General features: G+C 46.3%; 1 protein-coding gene across 1 annotated transcript in view; it reads left to right on the top strand.

Annotated features, from left to right (window-relative positions):
- Nucleotides 1-23,734, top strand: part of ADGRG5 (adhesion G protein-coupled receptor G5) — a 35,287-nt gene that overhangs the window by 2,457 nt on the left and 9,096 nt on the right. The window contains exons 3-8 of the mRNA XM_038754336.1: nt 4,565-4,641; nt 8,206-8,349; nt 15,707-15,800; nt 18,299-18,443; nt 21,533-21,649; nt 22,906-23,022. Of these exons, the coding sequence (XP_038610264.1) occupies nt 4,565-4,641; nt 8,206-8,349; nt 15,707-15,800; nt 18,299-18,443; nt 21,533-21,649; nt 22,906-23,022 (694 nt within the window). The remainder of the gene's footprint in view (nt 1-4,564; nt 4,642-8,205; nt 8,350-15,706; nt 15,801-18,298; nt 18,444-21,532; nt 21,650-22,905; nt 23,023-23,734) is intronic.

Raw genomic sequence — 23,734 nt, 5'->3', positions numbered from 1 at the left:
GAGCCCAACGAGAATGGGAAAGATGGTGGTGGCTGTGGAGGAGGAGGAAGACAAGGCAGAGTGGCAGAATGAGTGAATTCTTTTCTTCTCTCTCCTGCCATCTCTCCCTCTCTCTGTCTCTCCCTCCCTTCCATCTGCTTCCTCCTTCCCACTTCCCTTGCTCTCCCCTCCCTCTTCCCTTTTCCCCTTTTTTCCCTCTAAGGTCCACCGCTCAGCACCTTACCCTAGTATTCCACCCCCCAGGACCTCCAACCTGGACCTGGGTTCTAATCCCTACTCTGCCACTTGTCTGCTGTGTGACCTTGAGCAAGTCACTTCACTTTTCTGTGCCCCAATTCCCCCAACTATAAAATGGGGATTAAGACTGTAAGCCCCATGTGGGACAACCTGATTACCTTGTATCTACCCCGGTGCTTAGAACTGTGCTTGGCACATAAGAAGCACTTACAAATACCATTATTATTAATGGGGATTAAGACTGTGAGCCCTATGTGGGACAGGGACTGTGTCCAACCCGATTATCTTATAACTACCCCAGCACTGCACATAGTAAGCACTTAACGTGTACCACAATTATTATTATTATCTGTTTTCAGTCACATTTCGAATGAAAAAAGGGATCAGGAGTAACCGATTTTTTGATGAGTATTTTGAGGCTCATTAAAAACTACTCCTTTCTGCCTTTGCAGACAGTGGTTAATTTTCCACATGACTGTCCCTTGCTGTAGGCCTTCTGATTAATTTGAACTCAGCCCCTGGGAATGTTGGTGACTCTGCCCTGTCTCCACCACCGCCTGCTGGTTTGGACTCTGCCGTGTGGTCTCAGAGGGTGGTTCCAAAGGATCACAGACTTCTGCTTTCAGCCCTGGATGGGCAGGACTGTGGAAAAGCGTCTCTAAAACCCTCATCTCTGAGTGCAGATGACCAGAGCACTAATGAGCCGGAGAGTCGACCACCTGGAGGACGGCGGTTGGTGAAGAGAGGGAGTTGGAGACCATCCCCTGCAGCCTCTGGCCTGGTGCTTTGATTTCTTGATCCAGGTCCCCTTAGAAATATCAATGATGGATCTGTTCTTCGAGTTGACAATCGATGGGCTTTGGTGGGAGCTGAACTGGCAGTATTTAATTGTAGTTCTAGGAGGACTCTAGGAGTCATACCTAGACTGCAAGCCCCTGGTGGGACAAGGTCTGTGTCCAACCTAATTAACTAAGTGCTTAGTACAGTGCTTGACACATAATAAACACATTACAAATATTATGATTATTATCATTAGGCGGAGAAAGTGGAGTGGATAGCAGTCATAAATGTGAACTGATTGCGATATATTACTCTAAATCTTTGGGAAAGTCACATTTCCCAACCAATCAATCATATTTATTGAATGCTTGCAGAGCACTGTGCTAAACGCTCGAGAGAGCACAACGTAACAGACTTGGTAGGTATGTTTCCTGCCCACAGTGAGCTTACAGTCTAGAGGGAGTGGATAGTACAGTTTATTCGCTGCCCTGAAGGAGCTCACAATCTAACAGGGGAGACAGACATTAAAATATTTGCAAATAGTGGGGGCAGTAGAAAAACAAGAATCAAATAGGGCTTGAATAAATGTGCCAGGTTGAAATTTCAAAACAAATAATTAAAGATTCCCTTTAGTACACATCTATACATAAGCACTGAGGATGGGCAAAAATACATATATAAAATGTATATGTGAATATGTATATATTTCTACATATATAAATAATAATAATGGCATTTGTTAAGCGCTTACTATGTGCAAAGCACTGTTCTAAGCGCTGAGGGGGGTAGAAGGTGATGAGGTTGTCCCACGTGGGGCTTACAGTCTTAATCCCCATTTTCCAGATGAGGTAACTGAGGCCCAGAGAAGTGAAGTGACTTGCCCAAAGTCACGCAGCTGACAAGTGGCTGAGCTGGGATTAGAACCCACGACCTCTGACTCCCAAGCCTGGGCCCTTTCCACTGAGCCACGCTGCTCCTCAATGAGAAGGTGCATGGTCTAGTGGAAAGAGCGTGGGCTTAGGAGTCCGTGGACCTGGGTTCTAATCCAGACACTGCTATTTGTCGGCTGTGTGACCGTAGGCAAGCCCCTTAACTTCTCTGTGCCTCAGTTCCCTCATCTGTAAAATGGGGATTAAAACTACAAGTCTCATGTGGGACCTTGACTATGTCCAACTGATTAGCTTGTATCTACAGTGACTAACACATGATAAGCACTAAAGAAATACCATAAAAAGGGCAACCACTGCTTCCCCCCTCCCCCGGCCAAACTGCAAAGAGCAAACTGAAATAGTGAATGAGAGGGAGAGGGAGGAAAAGAGAGAGAAGGAGAAAGAGAGAGAGACAGAGAGGGAATCTAGGAGGGCTTCATGGATCTGGTGGCATGAGGCATGATTGAATGATGAGGAGGGGGGAAAGGCAATAGAAGATTGAGGGGCTGGCCAGGACAATTGTCTGGAAGCAGGAAAGCAGTAAGCAGGGGCAGACAAAGATGGGTATTTGCTACGGCTGGAAAGTCGGGCTGGTGTGTGGCTCATAGTGTTAGCAGTCATACTATTTATTGAGCATCCCTAAGTGCAATGCATTTGAATAAGCGCTTGGAAAGTACTAAAAAAGATGCGATATGTTTCCTGCTCCCAAGGAGCTTACACTCCAACAGAGGAGACAGATCTAACGGTATGTACAAATAGAGTAATTAAAATAAATCATCAGATGAACAATTGAATAAATGTTTAGAAATAAGTGCCAAGGACTGATATAAACAGGTACATAAGTGCTAGAGATGGCAGAGGGGTTTGTATGACATGGGATGCTGGAAATTAATCGGGGACGACTTCTTGAAGGAAGTGGGAGTTCCGGAGGGCTTTGACTGTGGCGAGAGTTGTGGTCTGTTGGATATGGGGGGTGGGGGGAGAAGGGAGGGAGTCCCGAACCGGGGGAACAGCTGCTGTGGGGAAGGTTCCTGGAGAAATTGCAATCCGTAGTTAAGAGTTTCATTTTGATTCAAGTGATATTTGGAAGCCGTTGCAGGATAGACAGAAGGGAAGTGATCGATTGCGTACCTGTAGGGAGCCAAAGAGAGGGCCAGGGACACTAGTTTGGAGGCTACTTTCAAGGTAAGCTAGTTCACAAACCTTACTGAATCTTTCTATTATTACATATGATATTACATGCATGAATATGTGTTATATAACAATATTTTTAAGTACGTACTATGTACCAAGCACTGGGGTAGATGCAAGGTAATCGGGTCACACTCAGTTTCTGCTCCACACAGTTTTCACAGTCTAAGTAGGAACTAGAGAAATTATTTAGTTCCCATTTTGCAGATGAGGTGCAAAGCAGTGAAGTCCAGCAGTCCAAAGGTCACACCAAAGGCAAGTGGAAGAGTCAGGATTAGAACCCAGGTCTCCTGACTCCCAGGCTCTTTCCATTAGGCCACATTGCTTGTGTGACAGAACTGCCCAGCAGAGCTTCCCATCAGTGTGCAACCTCATCCTCTTATCCTAGATCTTGATAAGCAGAAGGAAATGTTTCTACACCCACGCTCACACACGCTGGGCATCAGTAAGCAACCGGCCAGCTGGGCCCTACCTGGGGTGGCTAAATCAACCCCTAGTAGGGCTGATTGGTGTTTAGGGGGTCTTGTGACCAGCTGAAATAATAATAATGATGGTATTGGTTGGGTCAAGCACTGTTCTAAGCACTGGGGTAGATACGAGATCATCAGGATGGACACAGTCTCTGTCCCACATGGGGTGCACAGTCTTAATCCCCACTTTACAGATGAGGTAACTGCGGCACAGAGAAGTGCTTGCCCAAAGTCACATAGCAGGCAAGTGTATATATCTATAATTCTATATATCTATTTTGATTCTACCGATCATCATCATCATCATCCATCGTATTTATTGAGCGCTTACTGTGTGCAGAGCACTGTACTAAGTGCTTGGGAAGTACAAATTGGCAACATATAGAGACAGGGGGAGACAAAACCAAACATACTAACAAAATAAAATAAATAGAATAGATATGTACAAGTAAAATTCCTTGTTTTGTTTTGTTGTCTGTCTCCCCATTCTAGACTGTGAGCCCGTTGTTGGGTAGGGATTGTCTGTATCTGTTGCCGAGCTGTACTTTCCAAGCACTTAGTACAGTGCTCTGCACACAGTAAGCGCTCAACAAATACGATTGAATGAATGAATGAATGAATGAAACAGCAGAGCCAGGGTTAGAACCCACGTCCGTCTGTCTCGGAGGACAGTACTCTGATCCACTAAGCCGTGCTGCTTCCCCGTCCCATGTCCCAGCCTGGGATGCCTGCAGGACCCTGGGCTAGGCATAAGAGATGTTCCTGTCTTGGACCACCTGTCCCTTCCCCCTAAAGATCCCGTGGTGGTCCCTGAGTTCTGGACAACCCACCATAATCCTGTTCTCTGGGCTAGACAACTTCGAACCTCTTCATCTTTGTGGATTGCTTTCTATCCCTTCAATAACTTCTGGCGCTCTTGTCGGGGCCTTGATCAGTTTCTCCCTTTCGTTTTGAAAGGCCTTGGCCAAATGTGGACATTGCACTCAGAGAAGCGGCTGACGAATTGGGGGGTATATTGGAAGAATCGCTTCTTGGTAATTTCCCCATCGCATGCCTACGTGTAATAAACAGAGCAAATGGATAACAATGATGAGGATGAGGCCCATTCTCCCTTCTGTGTCCGGGGAATGTGAGCCATGTGCCCATCCAGGTGTGGAGGGAAGGAAACTGGCTGTCTTTCTCTTTCTCCTCCCCAGCATTTTCTCCCTCTGCTCGCCCCAGTCCCAACAGAGAAGGATCACCACTCCAGTGCCCTCCGGTCAAGTCCATCCGGACCATATGTAGCCGACATATCCCAGCAGGGATCCACAGCTCCTTAATGCACTTGTGAAGGGGGGTGCCAGCGAGAGGATGAAAGGCAGAGATTGGTCTAATCACCTCCAAATCCCCACAGAGAGTCTTTAGAGGGAAGGAGCCCACAGTTCTCTGACAGCCCTTTTCCCCTCTTTTTCAGGGAAGCTGACTGGGAAAAGAATTGAGCTGCCTGGGGGCTATTAAATAAGACTGGTTATGATCTGGAGGAGTGTGGATAAAGTTCTAATTTGGAATCAGAAGCCCCGACTTTGATGCTTGGCACTGCTCCTGAACCACTGTCTGTGAGTTGGATATCTCTTAGCACTTTGGACCTCTTGCTTTTTCCCAAAAGTAAAACAGGGCCAGATCAAACCCCTCTTTCTACCTCCATGGTCTTGTGGGATGGAAGAAGTGAGAAGGGTGTGACATCCAGAGGCTTACGGACAGCTTAGGAAGCTTAGAAAGGGAGGCCGAGGCTCCACACATTGTGGATGCCATTAAACCTGGGTTCTAATCCTGGCTCCATCACCTTTTTTTTTTTTTAAAATGGTATTTTTAAGTGCTTACTATGTGCCAGACATTGTCCTAAGTGCTGGGGTAGATACAAGGCTACCTCCTGGAGTTTTCACACTCTAAATCCCCACTTTACAGCTGAGGTAACTGAGGCCCAGAGAAGGGCAGTGACTTGTCCAAGGTCACACAGCAGATAAGTGGCAGATTAGAACCCAGGTCCTCTGACTCCCATGCCTGTTGTCTTTCCACTAGGCCATGCTGCTTCTCACTTATCTGAGAAGCAGGTAAATCCTCCTCCCTCAGACTTAGGCTGTGAGCTCTATGTGGGACAGGGACCGGGTCAAACCTGATTATCTTGTATCCACCCCAGTGCTTAAAGCAGCGTTTGATACGTAGTAACAAATACCACAAAAAACATCTCTGGCCTGAGCCCCCTTTCTCTCAACATGTGATCTCCTGTAACTTCCCTTAGTGACTCAGTAGTCACAGAAGTTACTATTGCCTTATTCTTTTTTGTTCACAGATCCCCTAGCTGAAAGCAACTTCCGTCTCACACTTCAAAGTCATTAGCGCTGAACTTGAGATTCCAAGAGATAAGCACGGGGGAGGAAGGTTCTTATTCGCCCGGAGTCAGTTGTCTTGTCTCGGTTACCGAGTGGCAGCGGCCCGCAGGCCCGGCCCAGAGCTGCTTGGGAGAGCCAGGTGGGAAGAAAACCCTTCTTGCAGAGGATGCAGTTGGCTTGGACCTGCCAAACTGGGCTAGTCAGAGTGCCAGCGCTGGAGGCCTGAGTCTCACCGATTTGAACACGTGGTAAGAGAAGCTCAAGGTGGAGAGGGAGGGGTGGAGTATCAGGGCATGGTTTGGTGGCTCCCATCTGAGAAAGTAATAATAATTATTGTGGTATTTGATAAGGGCTTACTATGTGCCGGGCACTGTACTAAGCACTGGGAGGATACAAGCAAATCAGGTTCACACACTCCCTGTCCCAATCAGGCTCATAGTCTTCACCCCCGTTTTACAGATGCGGTAACCGAGGTAACATTGATTGATTGATAGTGGCCTCCCAAAGTGACTCTGTCACTCCATTTTTTGGCAGCTCTGGTCATCCCAGCCGCGGGCTCGTTTCTCTCTGAGATTGAGAGCCCGATTTCTCCTGAAAGCATCTCCCTCCCCATCCGGTGAGCCAGGAAAATGTCCCGCAGGTCCATTGGCCCAGTTCCTGAGCTGAACAGAGAACCCAGTCAGTCAATCAGTGGTATTTATTATGAACTTACTGAGTGCAGAGCATTGTACTAAACGCTTGGAAGAGTACAGTTCAACAGAATTGGTAGACATGTTCCCTGCCCATAACAATCAATCCTGCACACTTTGCCCCTCTTGTGCTGTACTTCTATCTCATCTGTTCATTCATTCATTCGCATTTATTAAGCCCTTACTGTGTGCAGAGCACTGTACTAAGCGTTTGGAAAAGTACAATGCAACAATAAACAGTGACATTCCCTGCCCACGACAAGCTCACAGACTTGAGGGTCTATCTTGCCCACATCCTTCCTCTGGTCTGGAATGCCATCCCTCCTCATAACCAATGGACAATTGCTCTCCCCACCTTCAGAGCCTTATTGAATCCCAAGAGTGTATCGCCTCCAGAAGACCTTCTCTATCTAAATTCCCCTTTCCTCTTCTCTCACTCCCTTCCATGTGGCTCTGACTTACTCCCTTTATTCATCCCCCCACTTTCAGCCCGACAACGCTTATGTCCATATCTGTAATTTATTTATTTACATTAATGCCTGTCTCCCCACCTAGAATGTAAGCTCATTGTGGGCAGGGAATGTGTCTGTTATACTGTTTTATTGTAATCTCCCAAGATTTTAGTAAAGTGCTTTGCACACAGTAAGCATTCAATAACTATGAATGACTGACTGACATGGAGCAGCATAGCCTAGTGGAAAGAGCATAGGCTTGGGAGTCAGAGGATCTGAGTTCTAATCCTGGCTCAGCCTCTTGTCTGCTGTGTGACCTTGGGCAAGTCACTTCACTTCTCTGTGCCTCAGTTCCCTCATTTGTAAAATGGGGATTAAGACTGTGAGCTCCCTATGGGACGTGGACTGTGTCCAACCTATTTTGACACCTGTCTACATGCTTTGTTTTGTTGTCCATCTCCCCCTTCTAGACTGTGAGCCTGCTGTTGGGTAGGGACCGTCTCTATATGTTGCCGACTTGTACTTCCCAAGTGCTTAGTACAGTGCTCTGCACACAGGAAGCGCTCAGTAAATACGATCGAATGATCGAATGAATGAATGAATTAGCTGTATCTATCCCAGCACTTAGTACAGTGCCTGGCACATAGCAAGTGCTTAGTCAATACCATGAAAAACAAAAAGAAGGATCTTACAGGCTATGTTTAAACATCTTCCATGATCAGTGCTCCAAGCATTTGGGAAGAAGGTAGCGGGGTGTGTCATGATTAACGTGGGCCTCGCTGATGGCGACCTTCCTCAAGAGGAAGTGAGATTTGGGGGATTATATTTAAGATTGTGAGCAGCAACCTCAGTTCTATTTAAAGGCTTCCGGGTCGCTTTTTTCACCCTGCTCACCCTTGGGCTCCTTCTGGGCCCAGGAGAATTTTTCAAATCTTGTCCAGCACAGGGATTTTCAGGTTTCAGCCCCAGCAGGTTGAACCACAGTCTTAGGACAGTGCTGCTCAGCTGGAGGATGCTTTTTAAGGGAAATGGAAAAGCTGTAGAGCAACGGTTCTAAAACCCCTCCATCCTGCTGTCACTTGCCCCAGAAGTGGGGGTGGATCGTCAGGGTGCTGAGCACATCTCCATGGAGCTGGAGACTGGGTGGTTCCGCTCAGAGATTTCTCAGGACCACAGATTCTTCAGGTCCCTCGGCTTCGCCATCCAGAGCAGACCTTTCCTATCCCCAGTCAGTCAGTAATAATAATAATAATAATAATGATGGCATTTATTAAGCGCTTACTATGTGCAAAGCACTGTTCTAAGCACTGGGGAGGTTACAAGGTGATCAGGTTGTCCCACGGGGGGCTCACAGTCTTAATCCCCATTTTACAGATGAGGTAACTGAGGCACAGAGAAGTTGTGACTTGCCCAAAGAGTAGTCAGTTGTGTTTATTGAGCACTTACTGTGTGAAGATCACTGTACTAAGTGCTTGGGAGAGTACAGTATAACAGACACATTTCCTGCCCACGATGAGCTTGCAGTCTAGAGGGGAAGACAGATATTAATATTATTAAATAAATTACAGATATGTACATAAGTGCCATGGGGCTGGACAGAGGGATGAATAAAGGGAGTAAGCCAGGTGACACAGAAGGGAATGGGGGAAAAAGGAAAGGAGGGCTTAGTTAGGGAAGGCCTCTTGGAGGAGATGTGCCTTCAATAAGGCTTTGAAGGGAGGGAAAGTAATTGTCAGATATGAGGCGAGAGAGGGTTCGGGACCAGAGGCAGGATGTGGGTGAGAAGTCGGCAGTGAGATAGATGAGATTGAGAAGATTGCATTAGAGGAGCAAAGTGTGCAGGCTGGGTTGAACTAGGAGACTACTGAAGTGAGGTAGAAGGGGGTTAAGGTGATTGAGTGCTTTAAAGCCAAGGATGAGGAGTTTCTGTTTGATGCGGAGGTGGATGGGTAACCACTGGAGGTTCTTGAAGAGTGGGGTAACATGGCCTGAACGTTTTAGTAGAAAAATGATCCAGGCAGCAGAGCGAAGTATGGAGTGGGGTGGGTAGAGAAAGGAGGCTGGGAGCTTAGCAAGGAGGCCGATACAGTAATTAAGGCGGGATAGGATAGGATAGATTGTGGCTCAGTTAACGGAGTCAGTTGCCTTGACAATGGGAATTGCTACAGGATTGTATCTGGAGCAGTGTGATGAGATGTGAGTTGTGAAATAGCTATAATTAAGGGACTGGAGATGGTCTGGATAGCATTTACCCCAGAGCAAAGTTCCGTCCTATTCAGAGCTGGATTGCTCAGCTGGTTGCTAAGTGTTATTGACGATTGAAATTAAAGTGCTGCCAGCCATGATAGAACGGCTGTGTGGTGCTCTGCTTTGTCTCCATGAAGGGAGAGACAGTGGTGTCCCATGAGCCGAGTATTCATCTAGGGCAGTGTCTTTCAAGCTGGGGGAAAGGGATTACTTGATTGGGTTACTGATGGTCGGGTCACAGGAGGTCTGAGCTGAGTTCTATTGTCACCTTCCTCCCCTCTCTGTCCTCTGGCCCCTCATCGATTTGGGTTTCCTCGGTAAAATGATGTAGCCCAGCCATGCTGTGCAAAGAATAATGCATATGCAACCCAAACCCATTCAGGGAGCGAGGTCAGTCTGAGGTCCCGGAACTCTGGAGTTTGGCTTGGGCTGGACCAGGCCCCGGGATTAATAATAGTAATAACAATAATAATAATAACGATAATAATGGCATTGTAAAGCGCTTACTATGTGCCAGGCACTGTACTAAGTGCTGGGGTGGATACGAGCAAATCCATTTGGATGCAGTCCCTGCCCCACATAGGGCTCACAGTCTTATTCCCCATTTTACAGATGTGGCACAGAGAAGTGAAGTGACTTGCTTAAGGTCACACAGCAGACAAGGCCTAAGGTCACACAGCAGACAAGTGGCAGAGCCGGGATTAGAATTCATGACCTTCTGGCTCCAAGATACGTGCTCTAGCCACTATGCCTTGCTGCTTCCCAATAATTATAGTACTTGTTAAGTGCTTACTGTGTGCCAAGCACTGTTCTAAGTGCTGGGGTAGATACAACTTAATCAGGTTGGACACAGTCCCTGTTCCAAATGGGGCTCACAATCTTAATCCCCATTTTACAGATGAGGTAACTGAAGCCCTAGATCACACAGCAGACTCGTGGAGGAGTCGGGATTAGAACCCAGGTCTTTCTGATTTCCAGGCCTGTGCCCTATCCACTAAGCTACCCTGTTTTTCTCAAGATTACATCTCTTGAGATTACATTTCGAATGGGGATCTAGGACCTGGGGCCTGGAGCTACTGCCTCTGAAGGTCAACTGTGAGTCACGTTGACTCTTCTCTAGAGTGTAATCTCATTGTGGGCAGGGAACGTGCTTGACAATTCTGTAATACTGTATTCTCCCAAGTGCTTAGTACAATGCTCTGCACATAACAAGTGCTCAATAAATGCCATTGATCGATACCAAGGAGGTTGAGCCAAAGAGGAGAGCTGATTTCCTGTGCTCCTTCCAAGCGCTTAATACAGTGATCTGCACATAGTAAGCACTCAATAAATAACACTGATTGGGAGAGTATTCATTCCTTCATTCATTGTCATATTTATTGAGCGCTTACTGTGTGCAGAGCACTGTACTAAGCCCTTGGGAAGTACAAGTTGGCAACATATAGAGACGGTCCCTACCCAACAACGGGCTAACAGTCTAGAAAGGGGAGTATAATAAAACAGAGTTGGTAGATATGTTCCCTGCCCACAAAGAGATTACAGTCTACAGTCTAATAATAGTAATTGTGGTATTATTAAGTGCTTACTATGTGCCAACCACTGAATTAAGCCCTGGGGTAGGTACAAGATAATCAGACCCCACTTGGGGCTCTTAGTCTAAGCAGGAAGCAGAACAGATTTTGAATTCTCATTTTGCAGATGACTGTCTCTATATGTTGCCAATTTGTACTTCCCAAGCGCTTAGTACTGTGCTCTGCACATAGTAAGCGCTCAATAAATACGACTGATGATGATGATGATGATAGGGAAGTTAAATGACTTTCCCGTGGTCCCACAGTAGAGAAGTGGTGGAATCAGGAATAGAACCCAGATCCTCTTACTCCCAGGCCAATGCTCTTTCTACTGGGACACACTGCTTCTCAGCACTCAGCAGCTCCACACAGCAGTGCAGTCGGAAGCGAAGAACACCATGGTCGACCAGAGTGGTTTCCCCACGAAATCTAAAGCCTTTTCTCCAGATTTTCCCCACAGGAGTGTGACCTGAAGCCCCATCTCCTCCCCGCTGCTGTTCCAGCTCCCAACCCCCTACCCATGTTGCCCAAAGTCACCTCTCTAGCTTCGTCCCCTCACCCGTGTTCTCCCCTCGACCTAAGACTCCCTCCCTCCAAAAATCCAACACGGTCACTTGTCTTGTCTTATGCTGTCAAGTCGTCTCTGATCCATAGCGACTCCATGGACACATCTCTCCCAGAAAGCCCCACCTCCATCTGCAATCGTTCTGGTAGTGTACCCAGAGAGTTTTCTCAGTAAAAATATGAGAGTGGGTTTACTATTGCCTTCTTCTGCGCGTTAAACCCGAGTCTCCGCCCTCGACTCTCTCCCATGTCGCTGCTGCCCAGCACAGGTGAGTTATGACTTGTAGCCGATTGCCTCTAGTCGCTAGCCATTGCCCAAACTAGGAATGAAATGCGTATGCCTCTGCTTGACTCTCTCCCCCATCGCCAAGACCGGTAGAGTACTGGTAACTCTCTAGGTGCGATCCCGATCCCCCATGGTTGCTGCCCTCCTCAAATTCCACCTCCTACCAGAAGCCTTCCCTGATTAGTTCCCAGCATCCCAAATCATTCGAGTCCACCGATAGTTTCCAGCATCTATGTACTTTTTTTATACCCGGCCTGACCACTTTTTTATGTATGCTATTCAATTGTATATTCGAGTACTTTCTTTGATTATTCTACTTGTAAATATTTTCAGGCCTATATTCCCCTTACAGTGTAAGTTTCTTATGCCCCTCTAGACTGTAAGCTCGTTGTGGGCAGGGAGCACGCCTACCAACTCTGTTGTATTGTACTCTCCCAAGTGCTTAAAACAGTTCTCTGCACACAGCAAGTACTCAATAAATGCTATTAATGATAATGGGTATGTTTGGTTTTGTTCTCTGTCTCCCCCTTCTAGACTGTGAGCCCACTGTTGGGTAGGGACTGTCTCTATATGGTGCCAACTTGCACTTCCCAAGCGCTTAGTACAGTGCTCTGCACACAGTAAGCGCTCAATAAATACGATTGACTGATTGATTGATGATGATGGTTGTGGCTTAGTACTTTCCAAGCCCTTGGTTCAGTACTTTGCTCTCACTACTATTACTACCATTACTACTACTACTATTACTACTACATAACGCCACAAACCCACTCACACTCCCTCACTTCACCATCACCACAGGCCAGTGACAGAATAGTTCATCCATTCCCCCGAACTACCTGGATCCTCTAAAGAAATGGCAAATAGGAGGCCGCTTTGAATGTTCCAAGCATTTGTAAAACACTCTTGGATGTTCTAAAGTATTTTGAAGCCATTTAATATGTCTTCAATGTCTTCCAACTGGATTTGAAGAATTTTGAAAATATAATATTTAAAATGGTGGTATTTTTTTTGATGGCATTTATTAAGCACTTACTATGTGCAAAGCACTGTTCTAAGCGCTGGGGAGGTTACAAGGTGATCAGGTTGTCCCATAAGGGGCTCACAGTCTTAATCCCCATTTTACAGATGAGGAAACTGAGGCCCAGAGAAGTGAAATGACTTGCCCAAAGTCACACAGCTGACAGTTGGCGGAGCCGGGATTTGAACCCATGACCTCTGACTCCAAAGCCCATTACCCTTTCCACTGAGCCATGCTGCTTCTCTATTTTGTGAATAGAGAAGTATTTGTGAAGCAGCGTGGCCTAGTGGATAGAGCACGGGCCTGGGAGTTGGGAGGACCCGGGTTCTAGTCCTGGCTCTGCCACTTGTCTGCTGTGTGACCTTGGGTAAGTCACTTAACTTCTCTGTGCCTCAGTTACCTCCTCTGTAAAATGAGGATTAAGAGTGTGAGCCCTGTGTGGAAAAGGGACCATGTCCAACCCAATTACCTTGTATCTATTCCAACACTTATACAGTACCTGTCATATAGTAAGTCCTTAACAAATACAATTATTATTATTATTATTCTTAAGCGCTTCCTGTGTACCAAGCATTGTACTAAGCACTGGAGTAGATACAAGATAATGAGATAGGACACAGCCACATAGGGCTTACAATCTAAGTAGGAAGGACAGGTATTGAATCTCCATTTTACAGATGAGGAAACTGAGGCCAAGGTCACACAGCAGGCAAGTGGAAGAGGCAGGATTGGAACTCAGCCCCTCAGACTCCCAGGCCCGTGCTCTTTCCACCGGGCCACGCTAAAATGTTTTTTATATGCTACTAATGGATTCAAATTTTTCAAAAATTCTCAAACTTTGTAAGCCCTTCGAGGGCGAGGCCGTGTCTTTTACTGTTGTTACTCTGTGCAATCTGCACAAAGTAGATAGGCAGTAAATGCCATTGATGGATGGAAACATGCCTGTTTCAAACAGTTTAGAATGGCTTAAGTGTTTTTAAACTATGTAAATCATATGAAAACATTTGAAACACTCAAGATGGTCTGTAATTCTTCAAAAAAATCTTTCCATCCAGTGCGGGGGTCTCCGCAGGTGATGTTCGAGAACGCTGGGCAATGATGTCGATTTTGTGGACCTGCTTCAGTCTCTACTTCATTGTCCTCTGTCAAAGAGGTAAGATTGACTCTATTTCATCCTTAGGATATGAGGCGACGACTTGGAGGAAGGTGGACTGAGAAATCCCAGCTTGAGTGAGGGTGGGAGCCTGTACCCTTTTCTGAACCTCTGTAAATGTCTTTCAGAGCTCCCTTTCAATCAATCAGTGGTATTTATTGAGCACTTTAATCTGTGCAGAGCGCCGTACTAAGCGCTTGAGGGAGTACAATATAGCAGAGTTGGTAGATCTGTTCCCTGTCCAAAAGGAGCTTACAGTCTAGCGGGAGAGACAGACGTTGAAATATATTTTGAATGTGCTCATAAGTGCTGTGGGGCTGAGGGTGGAGATTCATTTATTCATTCATTTAATCATGTTTATTGAGTGCTTACTGTGTGCAGAGCACTGTAGTAAACACTTGGAAAGTACAATTCGGCAACAAATAGAGACAATCCCTATCCAACAATGGCCTCACAGTCTAGAAGTGGGGAGGGATGAATTGGGGGGCAAATCCAAGGGTAGCCATTTCCTTCTTTTAGGAAAGGAGGTGGCTATTGTTGTATCGTACTCTCCCCAGTGCCTAGTACAGTGCTCTGCACACAGTAAGCGCTCAATATATATTTCTGGTGGAGTAGAGACTGCCCATGGGTGTCTACGTTGGTCAGGGTTGCCACCCCTTTGCCATGGGCAACTCTAATCTGCCATTATGCCCAGGGAGCACAGGTGCCTAGACCTGAGGGAGGTCAGGATGGGATCAGGGGATGTGGACTGACTGGACTGTCACACTCAAGTGACCTCTCTAAACGATTTATTTTATTTTGTTAGTATGTTTGGTTTTGTTCTGTCCCCCCTTTTAGACTGTGAGCCCACTGTTGGGTAGGGACTGTCTCTATATGTTGCCAATTTGTACTTCCCAAGCGCTTAGTACAGTGCTCTGCACACAGTAAGTGCTCAATAAATACGATTGATGATGATGATGATAAACGATTTGATCCTGTCTGCTAGCCACTATGGACCTAAGTGGCAGTTGAGGGAGCTACTTTTTGAAGGCCCAAAAGGAGGGAAGGCTGTTCCTACCTTTGTGGGGGAAGAGGAGGGCGAGAAGGGCTGATAGGCTACTCACTCTATTGTATTGGAATCAACCGATTGTATTTATTGAGCATTTACTGTGTGCAGGGCACCATATTAAGCGCTTGGGAGAGTACAATACAACAGAATTGGTAGACATATATACTGCCATGACAAGCTTACAGTCTAGAAGGGAGTTAGACATTAATAGAAATGTATTAATATAATTGTTATAAATGTATCAATATTAAAATTATTAATTTATAATCATCAATGTATTAATAGAAATAAATAAGGATTTGTACATAAGTACTATGGGGCTGTGGATTGTATCACTTAATCCATCAATCACATTTACTGAGTGCTTACTGTGTGCAGAGCACTGTACTACGCGTTTGGGAGAGAACAGTATTACAGACTTGGTAGACACGTTCCCTGCCCACAGTGAGTTTACGGCCTCGATTGTACTCTCCCAAGTGCTCAGTTCAGCGTTCTGCACACAGTTAACACTCAGTCAATATGATTGATTAATTGATAGGTAGGCAAAGCAGAGATGCCAACAAGGCGGTAGTAGATGGTTCTGATCTGGGGTTGGGGGAGGAGGTGGACCACGTCATGGCGGGACCGTCTGAGATTCAGGGGCGTTGGGCAGACTGGGCCATGGGGGACGTAAACCAAGGAATTAATTCCTCCCTGCAGAACAGACAGTGTCAAGTGATACGGAATTGACCGTTAAGAAGGAACTGAAGTCACTGGAAAAGTTTGCACTGAATGGAACTCCGGAATATCAGAGGTAGGAGCTGTGGCGGAGGGGGTCTGGGGGCTGGAGATTAAAATACCAGACATAAAAAAACCCAGGGCCATGTAATAATAATAATGATAATAACAATTGTGGTATTTGTTAAGTCCTTATTATGTTGCAAGCACTGTTGTGAGTGCTGGGGCAGGTGTAAGGTAATCAGGTCAGACACAATCCCTGTCTTACATCAGGCTCATAGTCTTAATCCCCATTTTACAGATGAGCTAATTGAGGCACAGAGAAGTGAAGTGACTTGAGCAAGGCCACACAGCAGATGTGTGGCGGAGCCGGGATTAGAACCCGTTTCCACCAGGAAACTGACCTATCCAGCATAAACCATTCATTCATTCAATCGTATTTATTGAGCACTTACTGTGTGCAGAGCACTGTACTAAGCGCTTAAACCAGCCTCTGCCGTACCCTGCCAAGACCCTTTCATTACAATGCGAGCTTGGCCTGGAGGCAGGAGGCTGCTGTACTGGAATGGAGCCAGGTCAAATAGGAAGTGGGTCAGATCTCTCTTTGGGACTCTGGAAATCTCAGGATCTTCCAAGAGGAGTCTCAAGCAACTTCCTGTTGTGTCCCAGTCACTTCTTGTTTAGAATCTACCATGTTACACTCCCCTCCAGCTGGGGCTTCGGGGTCATGGGAGGCAAATCACTCATCTTCTTGGTACCTCAGGCTCCTCATCTGTAAAATGGGGATAAAATACCTGCTCTCCTCCCCTCTTAGACGGTGAGCTCTGTGTGAGGCAGGAACTGAGTCTGACCTGATTATCCTGAATCTACACAGGTTCTTAGCCCAGTGCTTGGCACGGAGTATGCATTTAACAAATACCATGATTAGTTCTGTGGACAGGGAATGTGCCTTGTGTTTCTGATGCATTTTCCCAAGCACTCAGAAAAGGGTGCTCAATAAATGCTATTGCCACTGTTATTAGGGAAAGGAAAAGGGAGAAGGGGAAAGAAGGAAAAGAAAGGTGAGAAAAGAGAAGAGTAAGTCCTGCCATGAAGTGTGTGGGCTAAAAATATCAGCAGGTCAAAGAGAGGTCGAGATACATTTATGGACGAGACAGCTAAAAGGAATTATTAAAGAGAAAGCCAGGGATGGAGAGGGGAAAAGACAGTGATATTAGCTGTCTCATCCCTCACCATCATGGTGGAGGACAAGAAGGGCATCCATCACATGGTTCCTGAAGACATCTTGTTGCTACTATCAGAGATGGACTACTGCCTAAATGACCCAGGAATGGCATTGATTGTGGATGCATCAATGAATGTGAAATTTTATTCCTGTGTTGTTATAGTTGCACAGACTGGTACACAATTAATGGTATTTATGGAGTGCTTACTATGTGCAGAGCACTTTACTAAGCACTCAGGAGAGTACAATACAACAGAATTGGTAGTCCCTTCTCACAATAAGTTTACCGTCTAGAGGTGAAGACAGCCATTAATACAACTAAATAATTTATAGATATGCACAGATCCACAACCAACAGGCCCTTCAACACTGACCGTGATTGTCCTTTTCTGAGCTGTTACATTTGGTATTTTCAATGCCTGAGTCTCCTCATTCCTGAGTAGCACATGCAGATCGCTCCACTGCAAATGTCTGTAAAAAATAAAGGCCATAGAATTGGGAAGACTAGGGGTCTCTGTCTGAATCTGAGGCAGATTCTGCCTAGGAGAAAGAAACCCTAGTGGGTGGAGAAGATGACAGGGCAGAGAAGTGAGAGATCATGGGTGCTTCTTTGGAATTTGGGTTTAGGTTTTATTTTGGGCGAAAGAGAAACAGACTTTGTACAGGCAACCTGGGGGGGAAGTAGGTGGTAATTCAGTAAAACTTACCTGTTTACCCTGGAGCGCAATGCTCTCAACCAGTCCATCAATGGCATTGATTGAGTGTTTACTGGGTGCAGACACTGTACTGAGTGCTTGGAAGAGTACAGTGTAATAGAGGTAGTAGACGCGTTCTCTACCCGCAAGGAGTTCACAGTCCAGGGGGGCAGCAGACATTAAAATAAATTATGTTTATGTACATTAGTGTTATGGGGCTGAGGGTTGGGTAAATAAAGGGTGTAAATTCAAATACAAGGGTGACCACCACTGAGTTTACAGAAAAAAGAAAATCTAAGAAGTACTAGCTGGAGCTGGCTACAGACCTGGATTTCCTTGGATGTCTCTTTCAAGTGATGACGACTTTGAATGTCATCAACCAACAGTGGAGGGATAATCATGGTCTTCTCTAATGAGGGTCTCCATACCTAGGTAGGTGCAAAATGCAATGATTGTAGGGACCTAGAAGGGAATGGTTAGCCATCAATAGACCTAATCTCTCAGGATTTCCAATGAGTCCTACTTTTTTCCTTCCACCTGCTACCTGACTTTTCATTATCCTCCTCACTCCCAACCCCTACCCCATCTCCAACTCTGCCTCTTGTCCCTCCCTCTGCACAGCTTTTATTTGAATCGTTCTTGTCACTCTCCTAGCCCCCTTCATTACTTTGAGAACTGGCTTCTGAACTTCAACTTTCCTGAGAGCAATCTCAGTGTTCGATCCGACTACATCCATTCCCTGGCCTTCCAACTCAACTGCAGCTTCTCCGGGCTGAGACTTCACAGTGATCGTGATAAGGTCAGTGACAACTTCAGTCCCCCTCTGGAGGGGACATGACTCTGACAGGAGGATTGTGGCCTTATCCCAGCCTCATTTACCCTTTCCTCTGTGAACTCCCTCACTCTAATTACCCACCTTTGCTTCATCATCAATCGTATTTATTGAGCGCTTACTATGTTCATCTCTCTAGTGTAATTCAGCAGTCTGCTCATTTAGACCTGTTTAGATCTCCTGGATCCTATTTCCAGTGTTTCTTCTGTGGTTTAAGAACCAGTCATCCCAATCTCTGTGGCTGGATTTCTCTTCTTTCAATCTTTAAATTATATCATATATTTAAATTATGTAGTATAAGTTACTTATTTATTCATATTAATGTCTTTCTCCCCCACTAGATTGTAAGTTTGTTATGGGCAGGAAACATGTCTGCTAATTCTGTTGTACTGTATTCTCCCAAACACTTAGTACAGTAGTGCTCTGTACTTAGTAAGTGTTCAGTCAATACGATTGATTGATTGATTCTGAAAAAAAGCAGAAAACAATGAAGCTCACTGGATGGCCCCTTCAAAATGCATTCAGGCCACAGGAAGGGTAACCGTGACCACATTTTAATGCATCTCCCGGATGTGTTGGTCCCTCATGACTTTTGAGTCTTTTTTTATGGCATTTGTTAAGTGCTTACTATGTTCTAAGTGCTAGAATAGATACAAGTTAATCCGGGGGACACAGTCCCTGGCTGGGGAGTTAAGATTTCCTTTCAGCTGAATCCATCCTGGCAATCCACCATTTACTGACTCTAGAAATAGGTGGTCAGTTGGGGCACCTCAGTTCTAGACTCCACATGTGTCCATCACCACTCATTCACTCAATAGTATTTATTGAGCACTAATTTTGTGCAGATCATTGTACTAAGTGCTTGGGAGACTACAGACACATTCATCACCATCACTGGCTTTGAGTGTGTCTTAGCAGAGAGGCCCAGGGTGGAACGACTCTCAGGGCTCGGACCCCTCTGGTGTTCCCTGGCTGAAACCGTCGCCCACCCCCCTGCCCCTGCAACCCAGCTCCCATCCAGTGGAGCAAGATATGAGGGTAATGGAGTTATGAGGCTGAAATTTTGTGGGGACAGTACACATAGTAGAGAGGAGCAGGTAGAGCAGTGACCTGGGCCCTGACAGGGAGTGACTTCCCACTTGGTCTGTCCAGAGCCGCTCATTTTTGAGGAAAAAATCCTGTGGCAGGGTCCCTCAAAGTCAGAGGCTCAGCAGGCTCTAACCAAGGGGATGATTTCAGTAGTAGAACTACTATTTTGGCACATAATTCTGTTTCCTGACCCCCATGCTCCACACACCCCAGACTTGGAAGGGAACAGGGGAGAGAAAGGGGCAGGGGAGCTGGGAAGGGTGGAGGCATTGGCCTGCGTTCAAATCCCAGCTTGGCCTAATACTTGCAGGGTTTGCGCTCATTCCTTCTTTCCTCTGGGCTTCCATTTGTCACGAGGGAATAGGGCCCTTCGAAATCCCAGTTGCTGATAGATAAGTCGGGAGCGCAGGAATCTTAGGTAGGGCCCCTTTCTTAAATAAAAGCGGGATGCAGGCTGTAAAATATAAGGGCAAGGTTGTAAGCAGTTGCCTGCCCTGTGGTTAGAAGCTGCTCCCACAAACCAAACATAGCCAGGCACTAAGTGGTCTTCTCCACCACAGTTTCACATTGTCAGAAGTTATCCTTGAATGTGAAGGACAGTTTTACATCAGGGCACTGTTATGTTTGCCCACATCCACGCATGGGTTTCTGACACTGGTTTGGTGACAGTTCTTTATTTTGGTGTACCACAATCAATCAATCAATCGTATTTAGGGGACACCATGTGAGGGCTGTTTCTTGTGCCGTTTGGGATATTATTTTGCTCAGGTTTCCCCAGAAAAATTTAAGGTCCCAGAGACATCTTCAGGGTCCAGGTCGCTGACAATCCAAACGAGTAATAGGAGCTTCTCAATCCACAGAAGTCCACACCACAAAAATGAAGTCTCAATCTGTCAGTGGTATTTATTGTGTGCAAAGCACTCTTCTAAACACTTGGGAGAATACAGTAGAGTTCACACACACACACACACACACACTCACATGCATCTGTATGCCTGTGTTGAAGGTGAGTTCTAAAATCTCTTGTGAAACTGTATGACCAAGCAGTCTTTGTTAGATGAACATTTAGTGTTCCCTAATCCTCATGAATACTGAATGATGATGATAAGGGATTTAGGCAATGAACTAATCATAATAATAATTTGGTTTTTGTTAAGCCGCTTACTCTGTGTCTAGCATGATACTAAGCACTGGGGAAGATACAAAATAATCAGTTCCTGCATTGGGCTCACAGTCTAAGTAGGAGGAGGTATCAAGCCTCCATTTTGCAGGTGAGGGAACTGAGGCCCGGAGAAGTTAAGTGACCTGCCCAAGGTCACACACAGGTAAGTGGTGGAACCAGGATTAGAACCCAGGTCCTCTGACTCGAGGCCTGTGCTCTTTCTACTGGGCACACTGCTTCTCTGCACTGTGGCTTTCCCAGGGTTGGGAAATCTAAGGGCTTCCCCTCAAATCAGAGTTTTAGTTAGAACATGATTCAGGCCTCTCCATCCTTAGTCCAGGACTCAGTCCACACGGCACCTCTCTGAACAAAGCTGGGTCCTGGAGCTCTGGCTTCTAATTTATTATTAAAATAAGCAATAATAATAATAATTACCATATTAGTTAAGCACTTGCAATGTGTTCTGTTCTGAGCACAGGGATAGATACAAGGTAATCATGTTGGACACAGTTCCTGTCTTACATCTTACATGGGGATCACAGTCTTAATCCCCATTTTACAGATGAGGGAAGTGAGGCTCAGAGAAGTTAAGTAACTTGCTCAATGTCACACAGCAGACAATCAACAGAGCCAGGATTAGAACCCAGGTCCTTCTGACTCCCGGCCTCGTGGTCTATCTGCTGCTTCTCCAGTCTGTGACTTCTTCTGCCACTTGGGGTTGGTTTCAAATTTCTTCCCAGTCTTTCAGCTGGAATTGGAGATTTGTTGGTTTTCACTTGCTCCTGTTTCTGCTTGAACCCTGCAGGACAAAGTCGGGCACGAAATGCAGTTCCCAGCAGAGCTGGTGAAGAGACCTTGTTTGGAAACCTCTAGGAAAATTAAACTCATCTGCATCTATTTCACCATCACTGGCCTCTTCAAGGTCAGAGGTTCTAGAAGGAGAGGAAAAGAGTTGGAGGGAGGGAACGAGGGTGGGTAAGGGAGAAGAAGGCCTCATCTCTTTTTGTGGATTTGTTAAGCACCGACTATGTACCAGGCAAAGTACTAAGCTTTGGGATAGATATAAGATAATTGGGTTGGACACAGTTCAGATCCCACGTAGGGCTCACATTCAAAATCCCCATTATACAGATGAGGTAACTGAGGCATAGAAAAATAAAGTTAAGTGTGACTTGGCCAAGGTCACACAACAGACAAGTGACAGAGCTGAGATTAGAACCCGAGTCCTCTGTCTCCCCAGTCCGGGCTCTTTCCATTAGGCCACACTGCTTCTCCTTTTGAGCTCAAGCTTCAGAGTATCTTTCCCCCCCCGAGAGCTTCCCTTGTTCAAACTGCAACCTAGTGCCCTGAGGAGAGTGGTTGGAGTCAGTCCTGGGGGACATTACTCTGGGGATAATCTCAGGGCTAATGGTGGATAGAATGCAATTGAAATTTGTCCCCCAGAGACTCAATCGGAAAGTCCTATGGCCCTTATCCTCCCACTATGAGCAGCAGTTGGAGCAACAGGTTGGACTGGGTGAGTTCTGCAGCAAACTCATCAGGCCCCGAAGCCTTTTCCCCCAGCCACGGTGGATGTGCAACCCCAGAAAATAATAATTGTGTTATTTATTTAGCACGTACCATGTGCCAGATATTGTACTAAGCACTGAGGTAGATACAAGATAATCGACTTGGACCTAATCCCTGTTCCACATGGGGCTCACAGTCTTAATCCCCATTTTACAGATGAGAAAACTGAGGCATAGAGAGGAGAGAGGCTTGCTCGAGGTCACACAGCAAACAAATGGCGGAGCTGGGATTAGAACTCAAGTCCTCTGACTCTCAGGCCCAAGCTCTTTCCATTAGGCCACGCTGCTTCTCAGAGCGACAAGGGCACCACTAAGACACTTCCAGGCATTCCTGGAAGGGAAAGGAGGGAAAGTGGGAAAGGTGGTTGGGAGCAAAAGCCGTGGGGCGATTTGAGTTCTTGACCTCTCCTCAGAGAAGGCAGCAGTTTGCTCCTCGAGGAGCTTGCCACCCTCAGAAGACGAGGGTCCCAAGGCTCCTGTTGAGGTGAGGTGAGCAATCAGAGATCCTCTGTATTCTGGGCCCCACTGACAAGCCTGGGGGGGCGGGCCTCTTGTCAGTTATCAATCAATCAATTCCATCCCCTGATCATGACTCCTATTGGCTTTCCAGGATGCTAAGAACAGCATTCTTCTCAACAATAATATTCTGGGGGCCCGACTGGACAACTACAGCATTTCTGGTCTCAAGGAGATGGTGAACATCAGCTTCCAACACAGCCAAGATCTGGTCAGTGGTTCTGCCCCTGTCCTGAGCCCAGTGATGAGTTCTACAGGGGCTGGGCAGGAAGGGCCCGGACACCCTGAGCTCAGCGATGGGGTCTGTAGGGGCTGGGCAGAAAGGGTCTGGTCACCCTGAGCCCATCGAGGGGTTCTTCAGGGGCCTAGCCATGCTGAGCCCAGCTGTCTTAGCATCAGATTGCTCTCCTTTTAACTTGATGATGATGATGGAATTTGTTAAGCGCTTACTACGTGCCAAGCACTGATCTATGCGCTGGGATAGATGCAAGGTAATCAGGTTTTTCCTCATGAGGCTCAAAGACTTAATCCCCATTTTACAGATGAGGTAACAGCCCCAGAGAAGTTAAGTGATTTGCCCAAAGTCACACAGCTGATAAGTGGTGGAGCTGGGATTAGAACCCAGACCTCTGACTCCCAAACCTGTGCTCTTTCCACTAAGCCATGCTGTTTCTCAACTTACCTGTTGAGAAGCACCTGTTACCTCTTACCTGCTTCCAACATACCTGTTGCAACTCCAGAGAAGGCCTGAGTGAAGGGGATTGGTGCAGGATTTGGGGTCAATCAATCAATCAATCTGTGATATTTATTGAGTGCTTACTTTGTGCAGAGAACTGTACTAAGAACCTGGGAAAGTATAATGCCACAGAGTTGAGAGACACAATCCCTGCCCAAAAGGACCTTTCGGTCTACAGGGTCATGAG

The sequence above is a fragment of the Tachyglossus aculeatus genome, chromosome 11, assembly GCF_015852505.1.
Source record: "Tachyglossus aculeatus isolate mTacAcu1 chromosome 11, mTacAcu1.pri, whole genome shotgun sequence".
Taxonomy (NCBI): domain Eukaryota; kingdom Metazoa; phylum Chordata; class Mammalia; order Monotremata; family Tachyglossidae; genus Tachyglossus; species Tachyglossus aculeatus.
This window is presented reverse-complemented; position numbering and strand designations above follow the sequence as displayed.